Raw genomic sequence first — 22866 nt, 5'->3', positions numbered from 1 at the left:
TAGCAAAGTAGCATTTCTCTTGAGAAAAAGTTGTTGATAATTAATAAAGATGAAAAAGGATTGACTAAAAAAACAGATATTACTAAGCAATTTGAAATTACTCCCAGTAGCTTATCAACAATTTTAAAAAACAAAGCTGCGATTTTAAGAAATGTAGAAGACGAGGAATTAATCACTAAAAGCACATTGATGAAGCAATGCTGAAATGGATAATCGCCGCTCGTCGTAGGAATCTTCCTCTGTCTCTGGACCATTGATGAGGCAAAAACCCAAGGAGTTCACCAACGCAAAGGGGCGCGAAGAATTCGAAGAAAGTACAGGATGGTTGGACAAGTTTAAGAAACAACCAGAGTTGTTCAAAAAACCATAAATGGGGAAAGTGCAGATGTTAACATACAGGAAATACATGATTCGGTTATAAATGTTTTGCCACGATTGGTAAAAAATTTCAGCAAAAACGACATCTTGAATGGTGATGAGACTGGTTTGTTTTTCAAATGCTTATCCAATAAAACGCTGGCATTTAAAAATAAGAAATGCTTTGGTGGAAAACAGAGCAAAGAGATAATTATTGTCCTTGTAGCAAGCAATATGACTGGGTCGAAAAAGCTTAAATTGCTTGTTATAGGGAGGGCCAAAAATCGAAGATGTTTTAAGAAAATAAAATCTCTGGATGTAGATTATGAGTTCAACAAAAAAGCATGGATGACAAGTGAATTTTTTAGAAATGGATTTTATAGTTGGACAAAAATTTCTTCGCAAAAGAGGAATGTTCTTTTTTTGTTAATAACTGCACGGCGCATCCTAAGACTGTAAAAGATAAATTGAAAAATATTTAGCTTGCCTATTTTCCTCCCAACATGACTCCTTTACTTCAGCCAATGGACCGAAGCATTATCTAGAACTTAAAACAACATTACTGAAAACGTATTTTTCGGTCATAGACTTGTAAAATGGAAGAATCTTATCCAAAATCACTGCCTTCTTTAAATAAATGTAAAAAAAAATGTCTGTATAACGAATTTTCTATATAACGAAATAATTTTCTGGTCCCTCGCAAATTCGCTATAGGGAAGTTTGACTGTATTTTTAAATATTATAGAAAAACAAATTCTATAAATCTGTTGTTTTTTTTATATACAAAAGTAGGAAATAGTTAATATTCTGTTTACTAAACAATTTAAATGCCTGATTAAAATAGCTGAAAGTTGAGATTCAACATAAATCTAAAGTGCGTCTAATAATATGGCCAGCGACTGTAGAAGCATGGAATAGTGGTACTATGAAAGTTATGAATTTATTAATATTATTAATATTTGTATAAAAATCTGACATTAAAACATTATAACAATACTTGTTATGTTTATTAACATTAAAAAAATAAATATCTGATAAATAGTTTTTCTACAATTTTGAAAATAAAATACACACTTTAAAGTACACAAAATAGTTTATATATTTATTTTTAAGGACCATTTCAGTACAATTATAAGTCTTAAATACAATTCCAAAATCTAATTTTCCATTCATGCCTGATCGGGTATCTTTTTGTTCAATGGTGGATTCAGGAGGGAATCCCCCCAGGGAGATTATTTTTTTATTTTCGTAGGAATTCCCTTGAATTCAAAGCAAATCGTATTGCGTTAATGAATATGACCCCCATTATATTTTTAATTATTTTTTTTAACTTCCCATAGGAAGTTATTGTAATGTGTCCGATTTTTTAAACACATTTATCGACGTTTCAAGGTAAATAAAACATTTTTAAAATTTTTAGAAATTTACGACGACTCTTTCGTCGTCCATAGCTCAAGAACAGATACAGATAATAAAGCAGTAAGATGCAGAAAGGGCACTCAAGAAAATTGCGTGGGTGGTTTTTTTACCATAGCAGTTTAAAACAAAGGTGAACATTTTGGTTAACCCTGAATATCTCACGAACCAATGACTAGTATATTTTTGGAAAAAATCCAATTAACTTTTTTTTATAAATAAAAAAAACTGAACAAACAATGTTTGTCACCTCAAAAATTTTACTTATAAAAAATGATTTCATCTCCAAAACTATTTAGTGCAACGAAAAATAACGTTTTTAACATCTGGTAAATTTTTTTAAGAAAAATTAAACTGACAGTTTTTTTCTTATAAAAAAGAAAAACCTAAAAAAACATTTCTCAAAGTTGGTAAAAATTGAATTTCGACTCAAATATCTTTTCAAAAACTTAAGATTATGGCTGCAAACTTATTTTATCTTGAAAGAAATATTGTTTGCAACATTTTGTAAAATTTTGAGAAAAATCGAATTATCAGTTTTTTTACAAAAAAAAAAAATAAAAGCTTAAACAAAGTTGGTAAAAAATGATTTTCGACTCAAATATTTTTTCAAAAATATGTGATTATGGATTCTAATTAATGTAAACTTATAAAAAATATTGTTTTCAACATTTGGAAACATTTCGATAAAAATCATATTGAAAGTTTTTTTATAAAAAATAAAAATCTAAACAAAAGTTCGTAAAAATTAATTTTCGATTAAATATCTTTCCAAAACTTAGAGATAATACTAAAAATTGCTTTCGACTAAAAATCTATTTAACAAAACTCGATTTTCAAACTAAACTATTTCTTTCTATGAAAAATATTTTTTGTAATTTTAAAATGTGTATGAATAGTAATTCAACTGACAATTTTGTTAACCCAACACGAAAACCTTCAAACTTTTAAGCAAGAGAAATGGACAGACAGGATGGGATTTAATAAGTGTGGGTAGCATCCCAGCCTCTTTTTTATATACATATGAGAACAAAACTTGTATTTTAAGTTAAGTTTTATAGTGAAGACGTCATCTAAAGATTTTTTATTTAACGATAACCACCAAAAAGTGATTTGCTTTCAATAAAAAATAACATTTTTGTTCTCACTCAATTTAGTATTTGGAAAAACTAAAGTAACGCTTAAAATTATTTTGATAAGATTTGTTCGTAAGAAAAAGAGCAAATATTTATGTACTAAAAAATAACCAGGAAAAATAGATTGTTAATTTGATTTTAATGAGACAGCTATAACTTTGAGGTAGTTAAGGACTTTGTCTACCTAGGCACCGCTATTAATGCAGACAACGACACCAGCGCTCAAATCAAACGAAGAAAAACTCTTGCAAATCGCTGCTTCTTTGGACTTAGAAGGCAATTGAGAAGTAAAGTCCTCTCTCGAGCATGTAAAATCACCATCTATAAGACACTCATCATCCCGGTTCTCATTTATGGCGCTGAGGCCTGGACCCTGTCAAAGAAAGATGAGAGCGTCTTAGGATGCTTCGAGAGAAAAATTCTTCGGGTAATTTTTGGTCCCGTACGCATAGATGGAGAATGGAGGAGAAGATATAACGACGAACTGTACGGGCTGTACAGCGACACTGACCTAGTTAGCAGAATTAAAGTCCAACGGCTTAGATGGCTAGGTCATGTAGAGCGGATGGACATCAACGCTCCAGCCCGGAAGGTCTTCGAATCCAATCCTGAGGGACGGGCGGCGCAGTAGAGGAAGACCGCGACTCAGGTGTCGCACTCAGGTGGGAGAGGACCTCAACCAACTTGGCGTGCGAAACTGGAGACAACTAGCTAGGGACCGAGCTGGCTGGAGACGCTTGTTGGTTGAGGCCCAGGTCCGCCCCGGACTGTAGCGCCACCTTAAGTAAGTAAGTATGTGCCCCAGGGCTCCGTTTGGTCTCCGACTCTCTTCCTTATATTCATAAATGATCTTTTGTCTGAAACTTCTAACCCACTACATTGTTTCGCTGATGACAGTACCCTCTGCTTTTCATATTAGTTTTTAGATTCTTATCCTTGTTTTTCGGATGTGGACTACTAACGGCAGCGTATGAAAAGCTCATTAAATTCTGATCTTGAATCAAAAACAGTGTATAATTTAATGCTTCGAAAACTCAATGCTGTCTACTGTCACAAAATGTAACCCTACCCCAATGCCACTATCCATGGGTAGTACATGCATCGACGAGATTGAACAACTATCAGTCCTAGGTATGTGCATCAGAAACCACTTGTTGTGGAGTGATCACATAATTGATATCGCCAAAAATGCTGCTAAGTGCTTAGGTTTTTTCCGACGGTGTAAGAAGATTTTTACTCCATTCTGGTATAGCTATAATTTACTATGCTTTTATTCGTCCTAAACTCTGATAACTCTCAAATTTGGACTGGAGCCCCAATAACGTACTTCCGTCTTCTGGATAGAATTGAAAAAAGAGCTCTAAAAATGATAGGAGATCGTTCTCTTACCGAGACATTTGCTTCTTTTGAACACCGCCGCAAGGTCATTGTCATTGTTTTATCGTTATTTTAATAAACAATGCTCTAGCAAAATAGGCAGTTGCATTCCCCCCTTAAACAATTCAACTGTAATACCCGTATTGCTAGGAATGCCAATCAATTTACCCTTGAGCCCATCAATATAAAATGCAATATAGAAAAGATCCATAGTTCTTTTGGAAGTTGCTAAATGTTTTCCACTATCCGAGTAATATAAGAATAACTTCTTCTACTGTTATACTAAAACAAGTTATTTATTTGCTGATTTTTCCAACAAAATTTTACATCATAAAATCCTAAACACAGTCATAATTCAATCCAACACTAATTTGAATGTGATATTCATTTCTTAAGGCTGACTGAAACGGAAGTAGTGCAAGAAACCACTCTTAAAAATCATTCCAACTCTTTAGCTCTGCTTTCCCTCTAGTACATTAGGCGGAAAAAAATTATAATTAATTTTCAAACGCCATCTGGTGTTTTTTTGCTAAAAAAAAGCTTTTCTTCCCAAAGAAACTAAGGACATCTATCATGAAGTAAAAGAAATACGAAAAAAAATTAAAAAGCTTCTCCCTATTTTCACTTAACCTACAGAAGCGTTAGCACCATTAAGGATAGATGACACCAACTCGTCTTTACTAATAGCAGTCAGTCCATATCTAGTAGGTCAATGATAATAATATGGACTGCTAGTCGATTCATATTCACATAGAAAATTTAATTAAAAGTGTTTCCACCTGCTTAACTAATTGAGTTTATGACTACATATTTCCGTATAATTATTAAATTTCATTGACTCAACGTACAACAGTAAAACTTATATTTTGTCTACATTTACAATTATTTATTTTGTAATCCAAATTCAAATTTAATAGAGCAACATTTAATTTTACTACTTATCCAAGAACTTCTGTCAAACTTGACAGAGTAGAGTATCTATTACAAATTGAAAGAAGGGGAGAATGCACCAGTGATAACTCTTTTTAATCGTTTAAAATACTATACATAAATATTTGACAGTACAGTGTTGTGATAAAGCTAAACGAAAGTGTAATAAAATGAAAAAAACCTAACAAAAGCTTAACAAAATCATAAAATACTTTCAAACAACCAAAACACATTGTCCTAAAAGAAAAAAAAAACTCAATAATTAGGAACTGCAAAAAAATAATATAAATGTTTGTACTAGACTCACACTCAAGGAAAATCACGTGTCAAAATTACACACCATATACTACAAAATATAATATCATACAATACTTCCAATCTTTCGTACTTGTCAACCTTTGACACTCATTTGTTTATATTTTAGTTTTTGTAATTTTGACATTATACTCATAAATATGTATGTAAAATCCACCAATGATTACTAAAGGGTGGGCTGTTTTTCTTTTTGAAAGCAATGACAGCTGAGTTTGTTTGTCAATCGGGGCTTTTCATCGATTTCAGATTTTTCTATACGTAGAAATATAATTGGATCTCTATTATCTAGAAAACAAACCAACTAAATATATCAATTTATCCATTTTACGGTTTCAAAAGTTAACGTTAATAAGACAAATAAAATATTTGTCTTCGTGGTATTTCTTTTTATTACAAAGTTTGAACGTTGTAGTTGTGAAACACGACATGACATTAAATGACAATTACGCAAATTGTAACGATTCTTTTGAGGTAATTTTCGATCAATTTTTGACTCATATTGGGTGGTGTCTCAGCCATAAGTCGACGAATGTTATTTCTTAAGTTCTCAAGAGTTAAAAGTTCATCTGCATAAATGCAGTCTTTCAGTAGCCCCACAAAAAAAATCCAGAGGTGTCAAATCGCATGATCTTGATATTTGATATCGCCACTTCGAGAAATTAAGCGGCCAGGAAATGTGTCCTGTAATGAAGCCTTATTTCATATGACCACAAGACTTTGAATTGACAGTGACAGTTGTTCCATCGTCATTTTCAAAGAAGTACGACCCAATCACACCTCCGGACCTAAAAGTGCACCAAACAGTAACTTTTTCAATTACTTGAGGATTCTCAGAACCCCAAATACAACAATTTTGTTTATTCGACGTATCTACGACGTTGTGAATGGTCACATGTCTTCAGTTGTTGTGTGAGCTGAACTTCATATGGATATAGGTTTAGATCCAAATGCAAAATACGCCATAATGTGCTATAGACATTCCTAATTCTTGAGAACGACGAGGAATTGTGCTGCCGCATTTTCGACAACACTTTACTTACAGCAGTGATTTTTCCAGTGGTACGATCAAAATGTTGTAAACCTAACCAGTTTCTTCACAATTTTTTTAATTGCTTGCGTAGTTAGACGATTATGTAAAGCATAATCTTCTCTTAAAGCACGATATTTGGCTGTGGCAGAATCACCATTTTTGTATTGGGCTTTAACAATTTGTATGCGTTGTGTGTTAGTTAAATGATCTTATTTCGTATTTGTCAGATTTTTAACTGACAAGCAAAATTTGGTGTATTAACTTAGTTTGACAGATGACGAATTCCAGCCCTATGGTGTTGAAACCGCAAAACGGATAATCCGTTTTAAGTTTAATTCCTTGTCATTTTTCCCAACCATTTATGTTTATTTGCTATTGTTAAGTTAATATCAACCTTTCGCAATTACGTTAAGGTCCCCGCATTTTGAATCAGATTTCGTAAATAAATCTAAACTTGAATCCAATTATTCAGGTCAGGTAAACATTTTAATTTAGTTTTTTCATTTTCATACTTTTTGAACCCCGTTTTGAATTTATGATTAATTCATAAAAAATTGACATTAGCTTTCATAACGCATTGCAAATTAATTTTAGCATGACATGTGTATGTGTAAATTGACGTTTCAGCTTTTAGGCAAACAAGAATGACAGCTGTATAGAGTTTCTTTACTTCCTACGAAATCTATGAATCAGAGAATTGCATGATATGTAAGATACATGCAAATATTGTATGTTGTATGAATTGTATGATGTTGTATAAATTATATGGTGTGTAGAACTGTCAATTTAGGCCCAGTTTGTTTTTAAAATTAGTAAATTGTTTTAGCTAAAGCTATTATCATATCACTAACCACCGCACAGACATTTAATTTTATTAAAGAAAGAGTTTAGATAAGATAAACAATCTAATTTTGCTGTTTTACTTATTAGTCTTGCATCAGTTATACTTTTCATGCATTTGTTTTTGATAACAATCGTAAAACAAAACTGCACTATTTCACTCCACTACATTTGCATATGTAAATATAAACAATGGACATCAGTAGTCTTTTAAATATTGAAAAACTAGTTCCAAGGAATTATCTTAACCTAGCAACTGCTTCGAGTAGGTGTTCCGAGCAATCTCGACGAATTCTACTAGAAACGGTAATCAATTCTTGATAGTGATCACAAGATTGCAAATATTTACGTGGCATTAACATTATTATAACTTAAAAAGCGTAAACTTCCTGAAAAAGGATGGAGCGAACCTGCCATCGAGAGTTTTATTCAATACCTAGCTTCACTAGACAGCAACAACTTTGTCAGTAAAGCAGGACTAGGCGAAAGAGAAGCTCGTATTGCGTGTAGTAAGTATGGTCAAAATTCAAATCATATTCAGTTGAAAAAATCATAGCAATTCCTGTCCTTAAGGTCTTGTGGCTAAACGACACTATAACTTTGGCCATGGAGTGGGACGATCGGGCGATCTTCTTGAACCTCAACCAAAAGCTGCAGGATCCACACTTATGTCTAACCTCACAAATAGCTTACTCCTTGATCTTATACATTGTTTAGGTGTTAGGAGCACACAATTTTGTTTCCTGTGTCCAATGGCCACAGGTATGACGCTTAATCTATGTCTTCTCACCTTGAAGAAACAAAACCCTAATGCAAAGTATGTTTTGTGGTCTCGAATCGATCAGAAGTCCTGTTTTAAATGTATAACTGCAGCAGGAATGCAACCTGTCATAATAGATGTTATCAACGGACCTAAAGGTCTCCAAACAAATTTAAAAGCATTCGAAAATGAAATTCTTAAGCTTGGTTCTAAGAATATTCTATGCATCTTCTCGACTACTAGCTGCTTTGCACCTCGAAACTGTGATAACATACTAGAGCTTGCCAAATTATGTAAAAAGTCAAATATTCCGCATTTAATTAACAATGCATATGGTCTACAGAGCACATACCTTACCCATCAACTAGAACAAGGCTACAAGGCTGGACGCATCGATTTGTTTGTCCAGAGTACTGATAAGAATTTATTGGTTCCAGTTGGTGGTGCAATTGTAGCTGGATTCAATGAAGAAGTAGTACGTGCAGTTGCTAAAACATACGCAGGTTTGTGAAGATCCGATTTGTTTTATCAGTGAATTGCTTTAAGTTCTTTTTTAAATTTGGAGGACCTTTGCAGGGAGAGCATCATCTACTCCAACAATAGATGTACTCATGACATTGTTGTATCTTGGTAAATCGGGTTATTTGGATTACAGAACTAATCGTTTGACTTGTTTTGAGTATTTACGCTCGAGGATGATTGAATTTGCCTATACTCACAATGAGAGCATGCTCCTCACCAAAGAAAATCCTATTTCTCTAGCAATGACATTGAATACATTTCGCTCTTCAGAGAATCTGTCGAAATTTGGATCAATGCTCTATACCAGAGGTATTTCAGGTGTACGTGTTATTACTAGTCTTGAGGTGAAATCAATTGATGGCTATAATTTTCTCGGTGATTTATTTCTTTACATGATTTTTATGTGTGCGATTTGTAATGTTCTAACTTATTTAATTTAGGATGGGGAAGCCATTTTTCCAAAGCAGATGCACCACACATCACAGTTGCTGCAGCATTGGGTGTTACGAAGAATGAAATTGATACTTTTATGAAAAAGCTAAATGAATGCTGGGTAAAGTTTTCTTCTGCTCTTAAATAATATACAGTAAAACAAAAAATAAAAACATTTGTACTTGATAGTTTCTATTAAAAAGATACAAAGAAAAACATAAGTTATGTAGTAGGTTAGTGCGTTGGACTGTCATGCCAGAGGTCTTGGATTCAATCCCTGCCTGTGCCATCTAAGTTTTTTGACCGGTACTGCCTTTTGCGAGGAATTGACAAATTCTACAAGAGTAATTCTTGTCATCAAAAGTGCTTTCTCAAATTAGCCGTTCGGATTCGGCTTGAAACAGTACTCGAAGGTAAGTTTTTGGCAGCTGGCCAGTCAGATATTAGAAGTTTGAATTAACTTTAAAGTTCCTTATGTGGTCTGAACCTGCCAAATGTTATTATTAACCTTATATTATGGTAGACGTTTACTTACATCAAAGGAAGTTTCCTGCTTCACGTAGAATTCACACCAATAGGAAAATAAACGTGCTTGGAAATTCGAAAATTGGTTATGTTTCATAGCCAGGACGGTAAATCAGAAAATAGCAAAAATTGTGCAACGGAACCCTTTCACAGTTCATTCACGATTTTAAAACGGAAAAATGATTTATAACGTTAGCAAAAAAAGGAAAGAAACCTGTACGATAAGAATCCCTTCTTATCTTCAAAATTTCAAAAGATTTTTTTTGACAGAGATCACGAATACTGAAGTCAGCAACAAAACCATCAGAAGAAAAAGCAAAGTAATTACCGAAAAAACCCGTCCAGCCGTGCATAAAAAGTCAGTGAAAAAAATATAAATAAAAGAGTTAAGTTCGCTGATAAACCTATAATATTAGTAATATTAGATATGTAGGTCTCCTGGTAGTAAGGTTTAATTACACATTTTTGCATTGCTAGGTTAGACATATTATAAATTTGAACCTCCGTCGGTTTAAGAAGTTTCTACCCCTTCTGATCTGGCTTTTATGTATAAAGCCTATATTTGTCCAAAACTCGAGTACAATATCCATATCTGGGCAGGTGTTCCAATAACACACTTGAGTCTCTTGGACAGAATTTAAAAAAGAAATCTAAAAATGATAGGTAACCGTTGTTTAACTGAAACTTTTGTATCTCTTGAGCACCGCCGGCGTTATTTTATCGCAATTTTTTTAAAGAATGCTCTACCGAAATAGCCAGTTGCATTCCTACCCTCAAACAATTTAAGATTAATCGCCCGTTCTTTTAGGACTACCCATCAGTTTACCCTTGAGCCCAATTTCGGACGTACTGTAAAGTACAAATTCTTTTTTTTGTGGCACTGCACGTATGTAGAATGCTTAACTAGACTCAAAATTTCCTACTCATTACAATGTGCAGGCATTCAAAACCAATGTGCATCGATATCTCCTTTCCAATCTTATCCTCCCTTCCAGATTGCTTGTACTGTGTATAATCATTATAAGGGTATTCATATACCCTTGAGTGCCCGTACAATATAAAAAAATAATAAAGAATAATTATAATAACAAATCTGAACAAAGTATTGTGGGTGCTGAAGAATTTGAGTCCTATACAACTTCTTGTTGGTTTTAAAAACGCAATTCTTTCTTTTGAATATTGACAAACGGAATATTGCTTAAATATTTTCTTGTAATTTAAAAAAAAAAAAAGAATTTTATATTTAACTCACTTTTTTATTATAACCATAAATTATATGATAAATATAATATGTAATAAAACAAAGTGCACATGCATATACAAAATCTAACACTAAAAACTAATTGGCTATTGGTTTATCGCGAAATCACATAATAACTCCATCACTCGTTGGCTGAGAATTTGCGTTTTTCCTCTCTATAGCAGCTATGGCTTCTTTCATCTGCAAACAAAAAAAAATTAAAATCATAATTTACAACAAAATAAAACCATTAACTGTGCCTCTTTATTTTTCTTTTCAAATGTTTCCTTCATACGAATTTCAATCTTCGTCAGCGATGCATCATACTCGGATTTAATTCGATTATATTCCTGGATCATGTGATTTTCCTTATCCTCAGCATAACGCTACAAAGATATCAACTTATAGCTACATAATTTCGTTTGAAATATATTTTAACTTTAAACTTACTTTATAATTAACTGCTGTTTTTTTGGCAGAATTATATTTCGTTTGCCAGGAAGCAATTGCAGCTTCATGAACTTTTTTCATTTCTTCTATTTTTGCCTCCCACTCGTATTTGATGTTGTCACTTTTTCTTCGTTGTTCCTCCCACTGGGTCATAACGGCCTTCATGGACTGGCGTTCTGCTTCTATTTGAGAATTTCTATCGTCAAGCTCGCGAATCAATTCGCTTATTCGTTGCGTTTTCAACTTAAGCTCATCCCGACTTTTGTGTAGGATTATATTTTGTTTCTCAAACAATTCATTATACTCCTTATCTTTATTTGCTATTATTTCTTCAGTTTTCTCACGTTCCGAGAGAATGGCATGTTTGAGCACTTGAACCTCATTGTGCCTCTGTATCAGCTCGGTGTTGATTTTTTGAACGTTTTTTCTCAAATCATATAATTCTTCTTCCAATTGAGTCGTCTTAATTTTATAACGTTGTTCATTGTTTCTTATTTCGATTGCAAATATTTTTGCCATTTCATCACGAACTTTTGATTCCACTTGACGACGATTGAATTTTGATTCTAGTTCTGGAGATGTCTCAACGCTTATATCTTTTGACTCTGGTTGCTTATTCGATGAAGATCCAGAATTACTTTGATTTTTAATATATTCTTCGAATTGCTGGGCTTTTGCTTTCAATTCAACAATCAGTTTCTCACGCTCATCGATTAGGACAATTTTATCGGATAAATCACTAATGTGGTTTTTAGCTTCATTAAGTTCAGATTTAAGAGCATCAATTTCTTTTTGATAAACCGAACATTGGTTTGAAAACTTTAAAGTTTGAATTTCTAGCTGAAATATTTTAAACAACAAATGGTAAAGGTCTTCAAGTTGATAAATTTACATAATATAACAATCAATTACGTATATTTATGAAAATATATATATGTATGTGAGGATGAATTAAGCACAAATCCAAAAATGTAATCATACCAACGCATTTATGAAATAGGTTCAAAAACAAAACTTAAAGGATTGATTTGCACTCTACAAATAATATTTGTTGTTTATTTAGTTAAGTAAAAAGGTTTACTCCAACTGAGAACTTTTTAACCTGACAAAATGCTTTTTTACAGAGTCTTGATTATTTTCAAAACTTATTATTTATTTTATTAATGTTATAGTAGAAATGTAGGTAGTCGATAGGAAGAACGTTACTTTCCTGATACTCTTACACTTTCCAAAGGCATTTGACACCGTATACCAACAAATTTTACTAAACTATTGAATTACATTTACGAGTTATCATAATATAACCTATGTGTATGTATGTATATTCCTAAGATGGATATAAGAATTATTAAACGGCGTTACACTCCTTAGTACGCACCATCAATACTCACTAAATTATTAGGAGTTCACTTTGGTTATTTTCCTTGACATCGAAGGTGCTTTCAACAACGTGGACACTTCTGAAATGACAACTACACAACTCCTCTGAATGTATATTTCGCTTGTTAATTATTTGATGTGGGCAACTCTTTTACTAGACGGTTTCTTAGCAGATTGACACTGTTAGATGGTGTTTAGTCTCCTTTCCTATGAAACCTGGTGGTAAATGAAATCCTAACTGGTCTGGATGGGGAGAATTTCAGAGTGATTGCTTATGCGTATGATGTTGCTATAGCGGTCTCAGGAAAGCATACTAACACCGTAAAAGAACTCTTAAACAAACTAATATTTTGAGCTGATCGGTGGACTGGGGTCAACCCACACAAAACCGATTTTGACCTATTTTCGAGAAAATACGAAATTCCATATATTAACCTTCCCTATGGGGCCAGTCATAGCTATCATTTAAATCGAACGGGAAAAATTTTTGAACCGATATTTGACGGTGTTTCCCTTTGATTAGAAATTAAAATTATATACTGATAGATCGGAAATCACACAAGGAATTTTTTTGAGAAAAAAAAGTGTAATTGCACATTTATTTTTCTCTAAAAATGTATTTTTCTATTTTCCTTTCCTATGTATGAGCGTACCACTTCGCATGACCCAACCTGCGGTACTGGATACCCTACAATACCTAATACCTCTTGATATGCATATACTAAGCAAGTTCAGCTATTCAGCTCAAAGCTTAAGGTGGAGGAACGTACTCTGAACGGCTTAAACTAAGAGTCTTAGTTTAGTTTAGTTTAGCCATCCCATTGTAGCGTGTTCCAGGTGGAACTTTTGGTAATAAAAGAAGTCAAACGGCTATAAAATCTCTGGAATCTGTTTTTAATAAATAAATAAATTGGGTGGCGCAACAGTTTGTTGTGAACCAGGGCCTAGTGACTTACAACTCTCAACAATTCCTGTGTGCGAGTACTGTTGTCAGGAATGGAAGGGACCTACAATTTTAGGCCGAATCCGAATGGCTAATTTGAGAAAGCACTTTCAGGTGGAATAACATCACCACGTCTCAGGTCACAATCATCTGGTCTAAACTAGACTTTACGCGTTCAAGATGCTTGCTATCTCTAGACAGATCGCATATAAGCTTGATAATCGGTGTGATAACTGCACTGCACATGCCACACGGCTAGGCGTTTTCTGAAATACCTTTTGCAGAAGTTGAATGGATGAAGAAACGGAGAAAACAGTTATTTGCTCCTCTTTACATGCCCTGCTCTAGCTCTAAAACGCAAGATTTACCTAGGAGAATTCTTTTATAACGATCTGAACAATCTCAATCATATATCAGTCTTTCATGTTTCTCAAAGGGCTCAAATTGGTTTCATAAAGCTTGGAAGTAAAACCTCACAATTCATATGGTATCGCAATGGGCCATTAAACTGGCGTTAGAGTATCTTACTCCATCACGGACAGCCACTTTAACCTAACAACACCAAGGTAAAAAACTGGACTCTCTTTTCCAACTTGACAACTTCAACATATAGCCATTATTTTTTAATTTATTTTTGCATGTAAAACACATTGGCCTGGTTCAGTCAACATAAAGGACTTCATTTGCAGTCAACTGCATTCTTTCAACGTGCATTTTGACCAAGGCAACTAGTAAGTTTTTCAAATGTCATAAATTTCAAATTCGGAACTTTACTTCACTAACCTCTACCTTCTGTTGATCGTGCAAAAACTATCAAAAACTTTATTCTCCACAAAAACTCCTCAGGCAAACTACAAGTTAATCACGATTTGTATTGTACAGAAATAATACAAATGTCTTTTCCGATTTCACAAGAAAGCCTTTGAAATAATTACTGGTGTGCCCCAGGGCTCCGTTTTGTCTCCGAACCTTTGCCTCGTTTTTATAAATGATGTCCTTGGTACTACTTCTAATCCAATACATTGTTTCGCTGACGATAGCACGTTTAGCTTTTCATATTCGTTTCCAGACTCACAACCCTCCTCCTCGGATGAGGAACTTGCAACGGCAAAATATAATAAGCTCATTAAATTACGATCTAAACAGCATTGTACATTGGGGAATAAAAAACCGTGTGGAATTTAATGCTTCGAAAACCCAATGCTGTCTTGTATCGTTAAAGCGAGATATACCCTCTTTGCCATTATTTATGAGTGCCACTTAGGTTAGGTTAGGTTATAGTGGCTGTCCAAGATGGAAACGGACAGACCAGTTAGATGGGCCATTGTGATACCACATGAATCTTGAGGCTTACTCCTAAGCTCAATGGAACCAGTTTGAGTCCCTTACGAAACGTGAGAGGATGATTATACTGATATGATTTAGATTTAGAGAAGATGAATAACTGTTTCTTCCTCGTACATACAGCTTCTGCAAAAGTCATTTGAGAATACTCCTTGTCTCGTGCCGTGCTTTTCTATTAGACCGTGTCCGGTTATGACACCTATTACCGAGCTTATATGCGATCTACTAAGAAAAAGCAAGCACCTAGAACGTTTTAATACGGATATCAGATATTGATATCACGTTTTCTTTAAGCCAGGACAAGACTTCCTTTTTCGCCAAAAGTTCCGCCTGGAACACGCTACAATGATTGGGAAGGCGGAATGGGTGGCACTTGCATCAACGAAACTGAAAATCCTGACATCCTCGGAATGTTCTTCAACAAACACCTTTTGTGGAGTGATCACATACTCGATGTCGCCAAAAATGACGCAAGATGTTAAGGTTTTTTGAGAAGATGCAAGAAATGTTTTTCTCCTTCTGATCTGGCTACAATCTACAAAACCTATATAAGTCCGAAACTTGAATATAACTTTCATCTCTTTGATGGTGCTCCAGTAACTTATTTAAGACTCTATTCAAAGAAGACATTTTAAAATTATTGGTGACATCAACATCGTCAACACGATTACGTCACTCGAACATCGTCGTAAAGTTTCTTGTCTTACCCTCTTTTACCGTTATTTTAACGTACTTTGCTATAGTTAAATTGCCAGTTGCATTCCACCCCTTCAACAATTAAACCGTAATACCGGTGCTGCTAGGAATGCCCATCAGTTTACCCTTGAGCCCAACTTCGGCCGTACTATGAAGTACAGAGATTCATTTTTAAGCCGCACTACGCGAATGTGGAATGCCTTGCCACATTCTATCTTTACTGATCAGGAATTCAAAATCAATGTACATGGGCACCTCCTACCTAACCCTTCCCTCTTTTCCTAATGCTCACACTGTGTCTTTGGCATATTAAAGGTATACAAAACTTCGCTTATTATAACAAAAAAAAATACATATATATAAGGGTTCAATTAGTGTTAAATAATTAATTACCTTAGTGCACTCTGCCACATATTCAATACATTTAGCACAGTTCTTCGAAATATGTTTTGTATTCAAATTATACGAATCAGCTTTTTCTGTAAATTAACATAAATATTAAAGAAAAAATTATATATTAAATGTTTTTTTTAGAGAAATTAACCTTTTTCTAGCTTTTCCCTTAATTGAGACAAATCTTTTTCGTATGATATTTTTTGTGTTTCAAGAATTTTTGTTAGTTCAGAACATTTTAGCTCGGCTAATTGCAAAGCCTTATTAAGACTTGCACACTCTGCCTTTTGCTCTTTCAACTCATTGCAGAACTCAAAGTTGCGAAAATGTTTAAGTTCTATTGCTATTGATTCCTTTTCATGCGATATTTCAACATATAAATTCTTTAAACGATCGCATTCTTTTTGTGAGTCTTCAAGCCGAAATTTTAACTTTTCAATCTCCAACTGCAGCTCCTCGTTTTTCTTGTAATTCGCTTTCAAACTATCCCGTTCTTGTTTGAGTTCCTCCAAGTCAACTTGAAGATCTTTGAATTTTGAATCAAGTATCCCCAATTCAATCTCTATATTTGCCTTTGCTTTCTCTGCTTCTTGCTTACTTAACAGAAGTTGTGTGTTATTTTCCACTTTTTCCATAAGAAGCTGTCTTTCTTCTCGTAAGCGACGTAGTTCTTCGATTATTTCTGTTTCTTCTGAATTGTTTTCATCATCAATAATTTTTGCACGCAACTCATCTAATTCCTCTTCGATCAGCTTAAGTTTATTTTTAAGTCTTGTATTCTCTTCCTGGCACGTTGTGATTTTAACAAGGGCTAAATTTTCCTCATGTTTTAAATTTTTTATTTCATGATCTTTGCGGTCTAATGTCTGTTGCATTACGCGAATTTCTTCTCGCTTCGTCTTTAAGTTGATAATTGCCCGACGTAGTTCTTCTTTGAGATTATTTGCTCGTTCAGCAGTGGGAATAGGAGTGCTTCCATGCATCCCACTCATTCTTTTAAAACTTTCGTCATTGTTTTGTTGAAAAATGCTATCCATTGCGTCTAAATCAGCTGTAGCTTGTTCGTAGCGGGATCGTAGTTTCTCAATAGTTCCTTCCATGCTCTGTATTTGAATTTGCAAGTCAGCTACCAAACGCTGCAAACGGACATTTTCTTGAGAATAATCATGCTTACAACTAAGTTCAACGCATTGTTTTTGTGCTTCAGACAATTCTCTAGCCAGATCGTTTATTTTTGATGATTTTTCAATAAGCATAGTTTCATGACTTTGCTGCAAGGATTTATAACGGGAATTCATATTTTCCAGGTCAAGTTTCTTCCTATCAAGCTTGTTGATCACACTATCTAGTTGTGCTTGCAACATAGCCATTTCGGCACGATGTCTTTCATCGGCATGCTTCAGTTTAATTTCTATATTGCGATCGTTGTTTGTGTTTATGTTCTTTTCGACCATTAAATATTTATGCTGGACATCAGCAAGCATATTTTGACATGTCTCTAATTTTCCAATCATGTTGCTATTATCAGCCTCGAGGGATTTTATTTCTGATTTGAGATTTTGAACTGTGTTCTCAAGGTTCGAGCATTTCTCTTTGCTTTCGACCAATAGCTCGTGATGGGATTTCTTTGAGCGTTTTTCACGTTCAAGTTCTGCCTCAGAAAATGCTAAACGCTTTTCCACTTCTTCGCGCAATTTCTTTTCTTCGTGCGCAGCTCGAGCCACGTTTTCAAGTTCACTGAAAGTTAATATCAATTTTATACATTGTAATCAATAATTTACCTTGTAAATTTATTTTATCAACTCTTAACTCTAATATGCGTTTTTAGTAAGGTTGAACTCATATTGCAGTCTAAGCTTTTGCAATACTTAATTAAATAAAAGCATCTTTTCAACTAAACTTACTGCGTTTTTGAATCGAGCAACATTTTTAACTTTTGCACTTCTTCTTGCAAACGAATATTTGTGGGGAGCTGGTTTTGTTGAAGACGATCATTTTCTGGCTCTAAGTACCGAATACCATTACAAATTATGGGTTTATCCGAATTTTGAGGAAGTATTTCTGATTGAAACTTAGAACTATCTATTGTGTTGTCATCATAATCGATCAGATCATCAAAAGCTGATTGAAGATCTTTATTCAGCTAAAATAAGTATAAAATGAAAAGGCTAGATTTATAGGAAAAGTTAGTGCTTCACAAAAACAAACCTCTTTATCTCGCCTTTTTTTGTCTTCAAGATCTTCTTCCTCTTCGGCTCTATTGATGGAATTGTCAATATGAATACTCTCTCCACCTTGGAATATACTAAAACCCGGTGTATTCATTTTGAATTTATGTTTTTAAACAGAAAGGTTTTTGAAAAAAGTATAAACAACAAGCATTAACCGTCAAAAATCATAGATTCTATATCACATGTTTATGAAGAGAATGTGTACGATGTCATCCTTCTTATTAATTTAAAATTAATTGAAGTTAATTAATATTTTTCTAGTTTTTCTAATTTATTAAAATTTAACAAACAAATAACAAAAAACAAACGATAATACAAATTTTGTATAACGTTGCTTTAGAATTTAGACATTTGTTATGTCATTTTGACATTTAAAATGTCGGAGATGATTAATTCGATTGCAACTTAAACTGGGCCTATTTCAGAGCTACTACAACTTTAATTTGATAACATTTTTGTGTCACAGATACATTACGTTTTTCTTTTTTAGTTCAGAGCAGAGCTCGAACTGTCAAAAAAATAATTGTGTTTCTTTTTGAGCTCTGAGCGTTCAGAGCTTCAAATTCGTGTTTCTTTTTTAGTTCTAAACATGTTCAGAGCGCGCTCTGTGAGCTCAGAATAAAATAACAGAGTAAACGGAGTAAAATGCTGAGCACAAACAATTTGATATCTGAAAGCCGGGAAATAAAAAAAAATCATCATCAAAACAATAAAAATGGCGGAAGAGGCTGGTTGCTCTGGTGTAGAAGGTAAGATAATTTTGGAAAAACTAATTGCATATAGCATTTTTATGAATCAAATTTATTTCAGGCGTCAAATGGACCAACGCTATGATTGTTTTATTAATTAATTTGATTAAGGAGAATTTTGAATGCCTTCAAACAGACGACATTTAAAATCATGACAGTTTAGTGCTCAAGTTGTTTCATAATTAAATCAGAGAGCTCTGAACATACTCTGCTCAGAACTCTACTCTACTCTACTCTGTTCTCCAGAGTATGCTCAGAGCTCAGCTCTGAACTAAAAAAGAAAAACGCCCATTGTGTTGAATAGGGATAAATGAATTTACATGAGTTCGATGGCTAAATTTAGATAGCTGGCAAAAAATAAAATTATTGTAAAAAGTAGCTATTCAACGCATAATTTCATTAATTCATCAAATTTTTACCAAAAAACTACAAATTGAAAATATATTTTGTGGTTCCTTCAAATTCAACCTTAACACTAACAAAAAGGTATCTGGATCACCATCTGTCTGAAATTGAGGCATCGAATTTTCTATTGATATATGTACATGTATCTACCGACGATCGTCTGGGACTGTTCGTAGAATATTTTTGATGTTACATTTGTGTAGTACAATAAATAATAAAACTGTGCTACTATGAGAATTTTGTATTTGGTATAAACACAACAGTCTTATTTAAGAGAATTCGCTAAACAGATGAATAGTTATACAGTGCATAAGGATTTATGTAGGCTCTATGTAACGTTGCGAAAATTCTCATTTATAAAAAATTCTGTAATACATTTTAGTTATACAATGCTTATGTCAAAAAAAAGTAGCAAAATGGAGCAATCTATTCCATTTATCTGTCTATCAAACCAGCTGTTTGTCATAACAAACACAATATAGAAATTTGTGTTGTGCTTTTGTTGTGCAAAAATGGAATCCAAATCAAAAAGGTCTCGTACCCCGAATTGGGATTCGTCCGATAAAGTAAGTAATATCAGTGGTAAGAACCTTTGAATGAAATCAATAAAACTTCTTACATTTCTTTTAGATACTCCTCCGACAGCTTATAGAAGACAAAATTGAAATTATTGAAAATAAAAATGTTGACACCAACACATCCCGCATAAAAAGAGACGCCTGGCGTGAAATAACCCATAGGTATGTACAAATATAGATAATCTTTGTTTTTTACTAATTTGTTTGCAATGATTTTCAGTTTCAACAGTTTAAGCGCAACGATTAGGGAAACATCTCAAATTCAGGCTCAATGGCGAGGAACTAAAATGAAGGCCAGAGCAGAGATGTCGGCCTTCCCAAGAAACCTGAGAGCAACAGGTGGTGGATCATTTAAACGGAAGGTAGCACATTACATGCATTTCTCTTCGTCATTGAATAATATTATTTTTTTCTTTATCAGATTAACTGCAAAGACAGCGAACTCCTCAAAAATGAATTGTTTCAGTTCGCTATGGCAAATCGGAGAGCCGAAAAAGAGTTTATGCAGCTTGAGCACGACGAAAAAATGAAAAGCATAATAATGGAGCGGGAGATTAAATTAAAAACATTAAATATGGAACATTTGGAAAGGGAGAAAATGCTTGAGATGGAAAGGAGGCATACAGAAGAAATACACCAGCTCAAAATGAGAAAATTGGAAGAGCACTTTTCGCTGTAGTGTGTGATTTTTAGCTATTATTTTCCATTCCGTCCATGATGAATTTGTTTTTGTTTTTTATAAGTGTTCTTTTTGTTTCATGTTTTTCTTTAGTTTTGTTAGTGACGTTAATGTTTTTAATAGTTTTAAGTTTCTTTAATGTTTCCCAATAAAAATATATTTAAAAGACACATAAGAAAATGAATGTTTTATTAATTGCGAGTGGAAAAGTATTGTTCAATAAATACATGCCGTGTGAGATTTTGGTTGCTTCCTTCCTGTTGCGATCTTTCTTGATTTTCAGTTGAATCTGCTTGATTGTCATCGTTCATATCATCATCTATTTAAACAAAAAATATTATTAAGGTTTTTAATTTTGTTTAATTTTATACTTGTGAGTGGAAGAACATCCTGCAAATCAATTGCCAAGTTATGAAGAACTGCTAAGTCTATAATAGTTGTTTTGGCATTTTCTAAGGAGCACCTTATATTTCTTAACAAAATGCGGAATCTTTGCTTCCACACGCCAAAGCATCTTTCCACCGTGTTACGAGTAGCTATATGAGCTATATTGTATCTTATTTCAGGATCCGTTCGAGGATTCAAAACGGAGGTAAAGAGGATATTAGTACAAGGGTACCCACCATCCCCAAGCAGACGACCATTCAACTCCCCATCATCAAATCGTTGTTTGATTCTGCTTTCCCTAAAAATTCGTGAGTCATGAGTGCTGCCTCTCCAGCGGCAAACAATGTCATTAATTTTAAGGGATGCGTCGCACACTACTTGCGTATTCAGCGAGTAGTACCCTTTTCTTTTAATATAGTACTGCCCTGATGGGCCACCTACTTTTTGGATCCTTATATGGGTACAGTCAATGGCCCCAACCACCTTTGGAAACTCTCGTATTTGAGAGAATTTGTTCATAGTTCTTATCTGGTCCGAAAAAGAAGTTGGCATTTTAATGAACAAAGGTCTTTTGGTAGCTAATGCTCTTGCCACTCGCTTGCAAATTTGGCAAAGCGTAGGTTGGCTAAATCCATGGATGTCTGCTCCATCGCTTGAATCTATAAACAAATCATAAAAGGTACGGATTTCGAATTGGTGTGAACATTTAGTACAAACTTACCTCATTCCGTCCCCAATATCTTATTGCAGCCAAGCCATTACTTGGATATCTATGGGGATGTGGCCTCTTCTATTGTCGCTGCTAAAATCCGAACGGATAATTTCAATTATTTTTACTATATTCCTTTTTGAAAATCTATATATTTTTTTTTAAATTCTTCGTTTCTTAGGCTCATTGGGTTGAACCTTTTTTTATAAACTTTCCGACTTCTCAGAGTTGGTAAATTAAATTATTAAAATCGTTAATAAATGAGCTAAATTTTAAAGGCATTATTGTTTTCTTTTAAATTTAAATAATGGAGAGAAATCAAAATGACATTTACGAAATAATAACAACAATAATTTCCTTATGTAGGCTCTATTCAACCTCAAAACGCCTTTAGCTTATTATGGGACTATGCAACCTTGCATAAGTTTTATAAATAGCATTTTTACGTTTAGAGGCATTATAGAGATTACATAACTTTATGTAGGCTCTAAACAGCGTTTTTAAATAAGACTGATAGAGTTTAAGGTTGTATTCTACTTCAAATGATAAGTCAAAGCCAAAAATACTGTTATATTTTCAAACTTGTTGTTTTGTGAAGTGATTCCTCAAATTGGATGTATAATATAATAATAAAATTAAAAAAAATTGAGACTGTTTCTTTATCCAAACGATATCATTCCTAAAAATTATTGTCGCTTAATTCAAATAAATTGAACCGTGTTTTGTATATATTTCTTTTTCTTTTGCAGTACACCAAATAACTTAAACTCCTCTAAGAAATCCATATCTTCTTCAATTGGAGTATCAATAGACATTTTTATTTGATATAATTTCAGCTTTTCAATTCACAAACAAAAATAAATATGACATTTGGCTGTGATAACAACTTAAACACAGCAATTTCTATGTTTATCGTTAAACCACAGATTAAGCCCTAAACTTAGGTTTAAATTTATTTATAAATAGCCTAAACTCAGGACTTGATTAATAACAACTTAGCAAGAATATGCCCCATATTATTTAGTTAAACTGGTGTTTTTAT

At 33.6% G+C, this 22866-nt stretch overlaps 4 protein-coding genes across 5 annotated transcripts; 2 read left to right on the top strand and 2 right to left on the bottom strand.

Moving 5' to 3' along the window:
* Window positions 1–7368: 7368 nt before the first annotated feature.
* LOC129938969 (O-phosphoseryl-tRNA(Sec) selenium transferase) lies at window positions 7369–9336 on the top strand. Its single transcript, XM_056046812.1, has 5 exons — window positions 7369–7707; window positions 7781–7910; window positions 7975–8664; window positions 8738–9058; window positions 9124–9336. The coding sequence occupies exons 1-5, from the start codon at window positions 7594–7596 to the stop codon at window positions 9261–9263; spliced, it is 1395 nt and encodes a 464-aa protein (XP_055902787.1). The 5' UTR covers window positions 7369–7593; the 3' UTR covers window positions 9264–9336.
* A 1547-nt stretch (window positions 9337–10883) lies between these two features.
* Window positions 10884–18647, bottom strand: LOC129941818 (repetitive organellar protein). 2 transcript variants are annotated; one of them, XM_056050552.1, is made up of 7 exons: window positions 18295–18647; window positions 17991–18229; window positions 16238–17823; window positions 16087–16172; window positions 11331–12170; window positions 11136–11266; window positions 10884–11081 (listed from the first exon to the last, which is right to left on the bottom strand). In XM_056050552.1, the coding sequence occupies exons 1-7, from the start codon at window positions 18409–18411 to the stop codon at window positions 11078–11080; spliced, it is 3003 nt and encodes a 1000-aa protein (XP_055906527.1). In that variant the 5' UTR covers window positions 18412–18647; the 3' UTR covers window positions 10884–11077. The 2 variants fall into 2 exon arrangements, with proteins under 2 accessions (XP_055906527.1, XP_055906526.1); XM_056050551.1 differs by having other exon boundaries at window positions 11141–11266; window positions 18295–18646.
* Window positions 18648–19879: 1232 nt separating this feature from the next.
* On the top strand, window positions 19880–20847 carry LOC129940228 (STE20-like serine/threonine-protein kinase). The gene is made up of 4 exons (XM_056048486.1): window positions 19880–20037; window positions 20102–20211; window positions 20270–20411; window positions 20471–20847. The coding sequence occupies exons 1-4, from the start codon at window positions 19984–19986 to the stop codon at window positions 20726–20728; spliced, it is 564 nt and encodes a 187-aa protein (XP_055904461.1). The 5' UTR covers window positions 19880–19983; the 3' UTR covers window positions 20729–20847.
* A 53-nt stretch (window positions 20848–20900) lies between these two features.
* LOC129944781 (putative nuclease HARBI1) lies at window positions 20901–21841 on the bottom strand. Its single transcript, XM_056054446.1, has 3 exons — window positions 21837–21841; window positions 21100–21767; window positions 20901–21047 (listed from the first exon to the last, which is right to left on the bottom strand). The coding sequence occupies exons 1-3, from the start codon at window positions 21839–21841 to the stop codon at window positions 20920–20922; spliced, it is 801 nt and encodes a 266-aa protein (XP_055910421.1). The 3' UTR covers window positions 20901–20919.
* Between the last annotated feature and the right edge of the window lie 1025 nt (window positions 21842–22866).

This window comes from Eupeodes corollae, chromosome 1 (genome assembly GCF_945859685.1).
Source record: "Eupeodes corollae chromosome 1, idEupCoro1.1, whole genome shotgun sequence".
NCBI lineage: Eukaryota > Metazoa > Arthropoda > Insecta > Diptera > Syrphidae > Eupeodes > Eupeodes corollae.
Note: the sequence above shows the minus strand (reverse complement) of the source record. Positions and strands in the feature narration are given on the sequence as shown.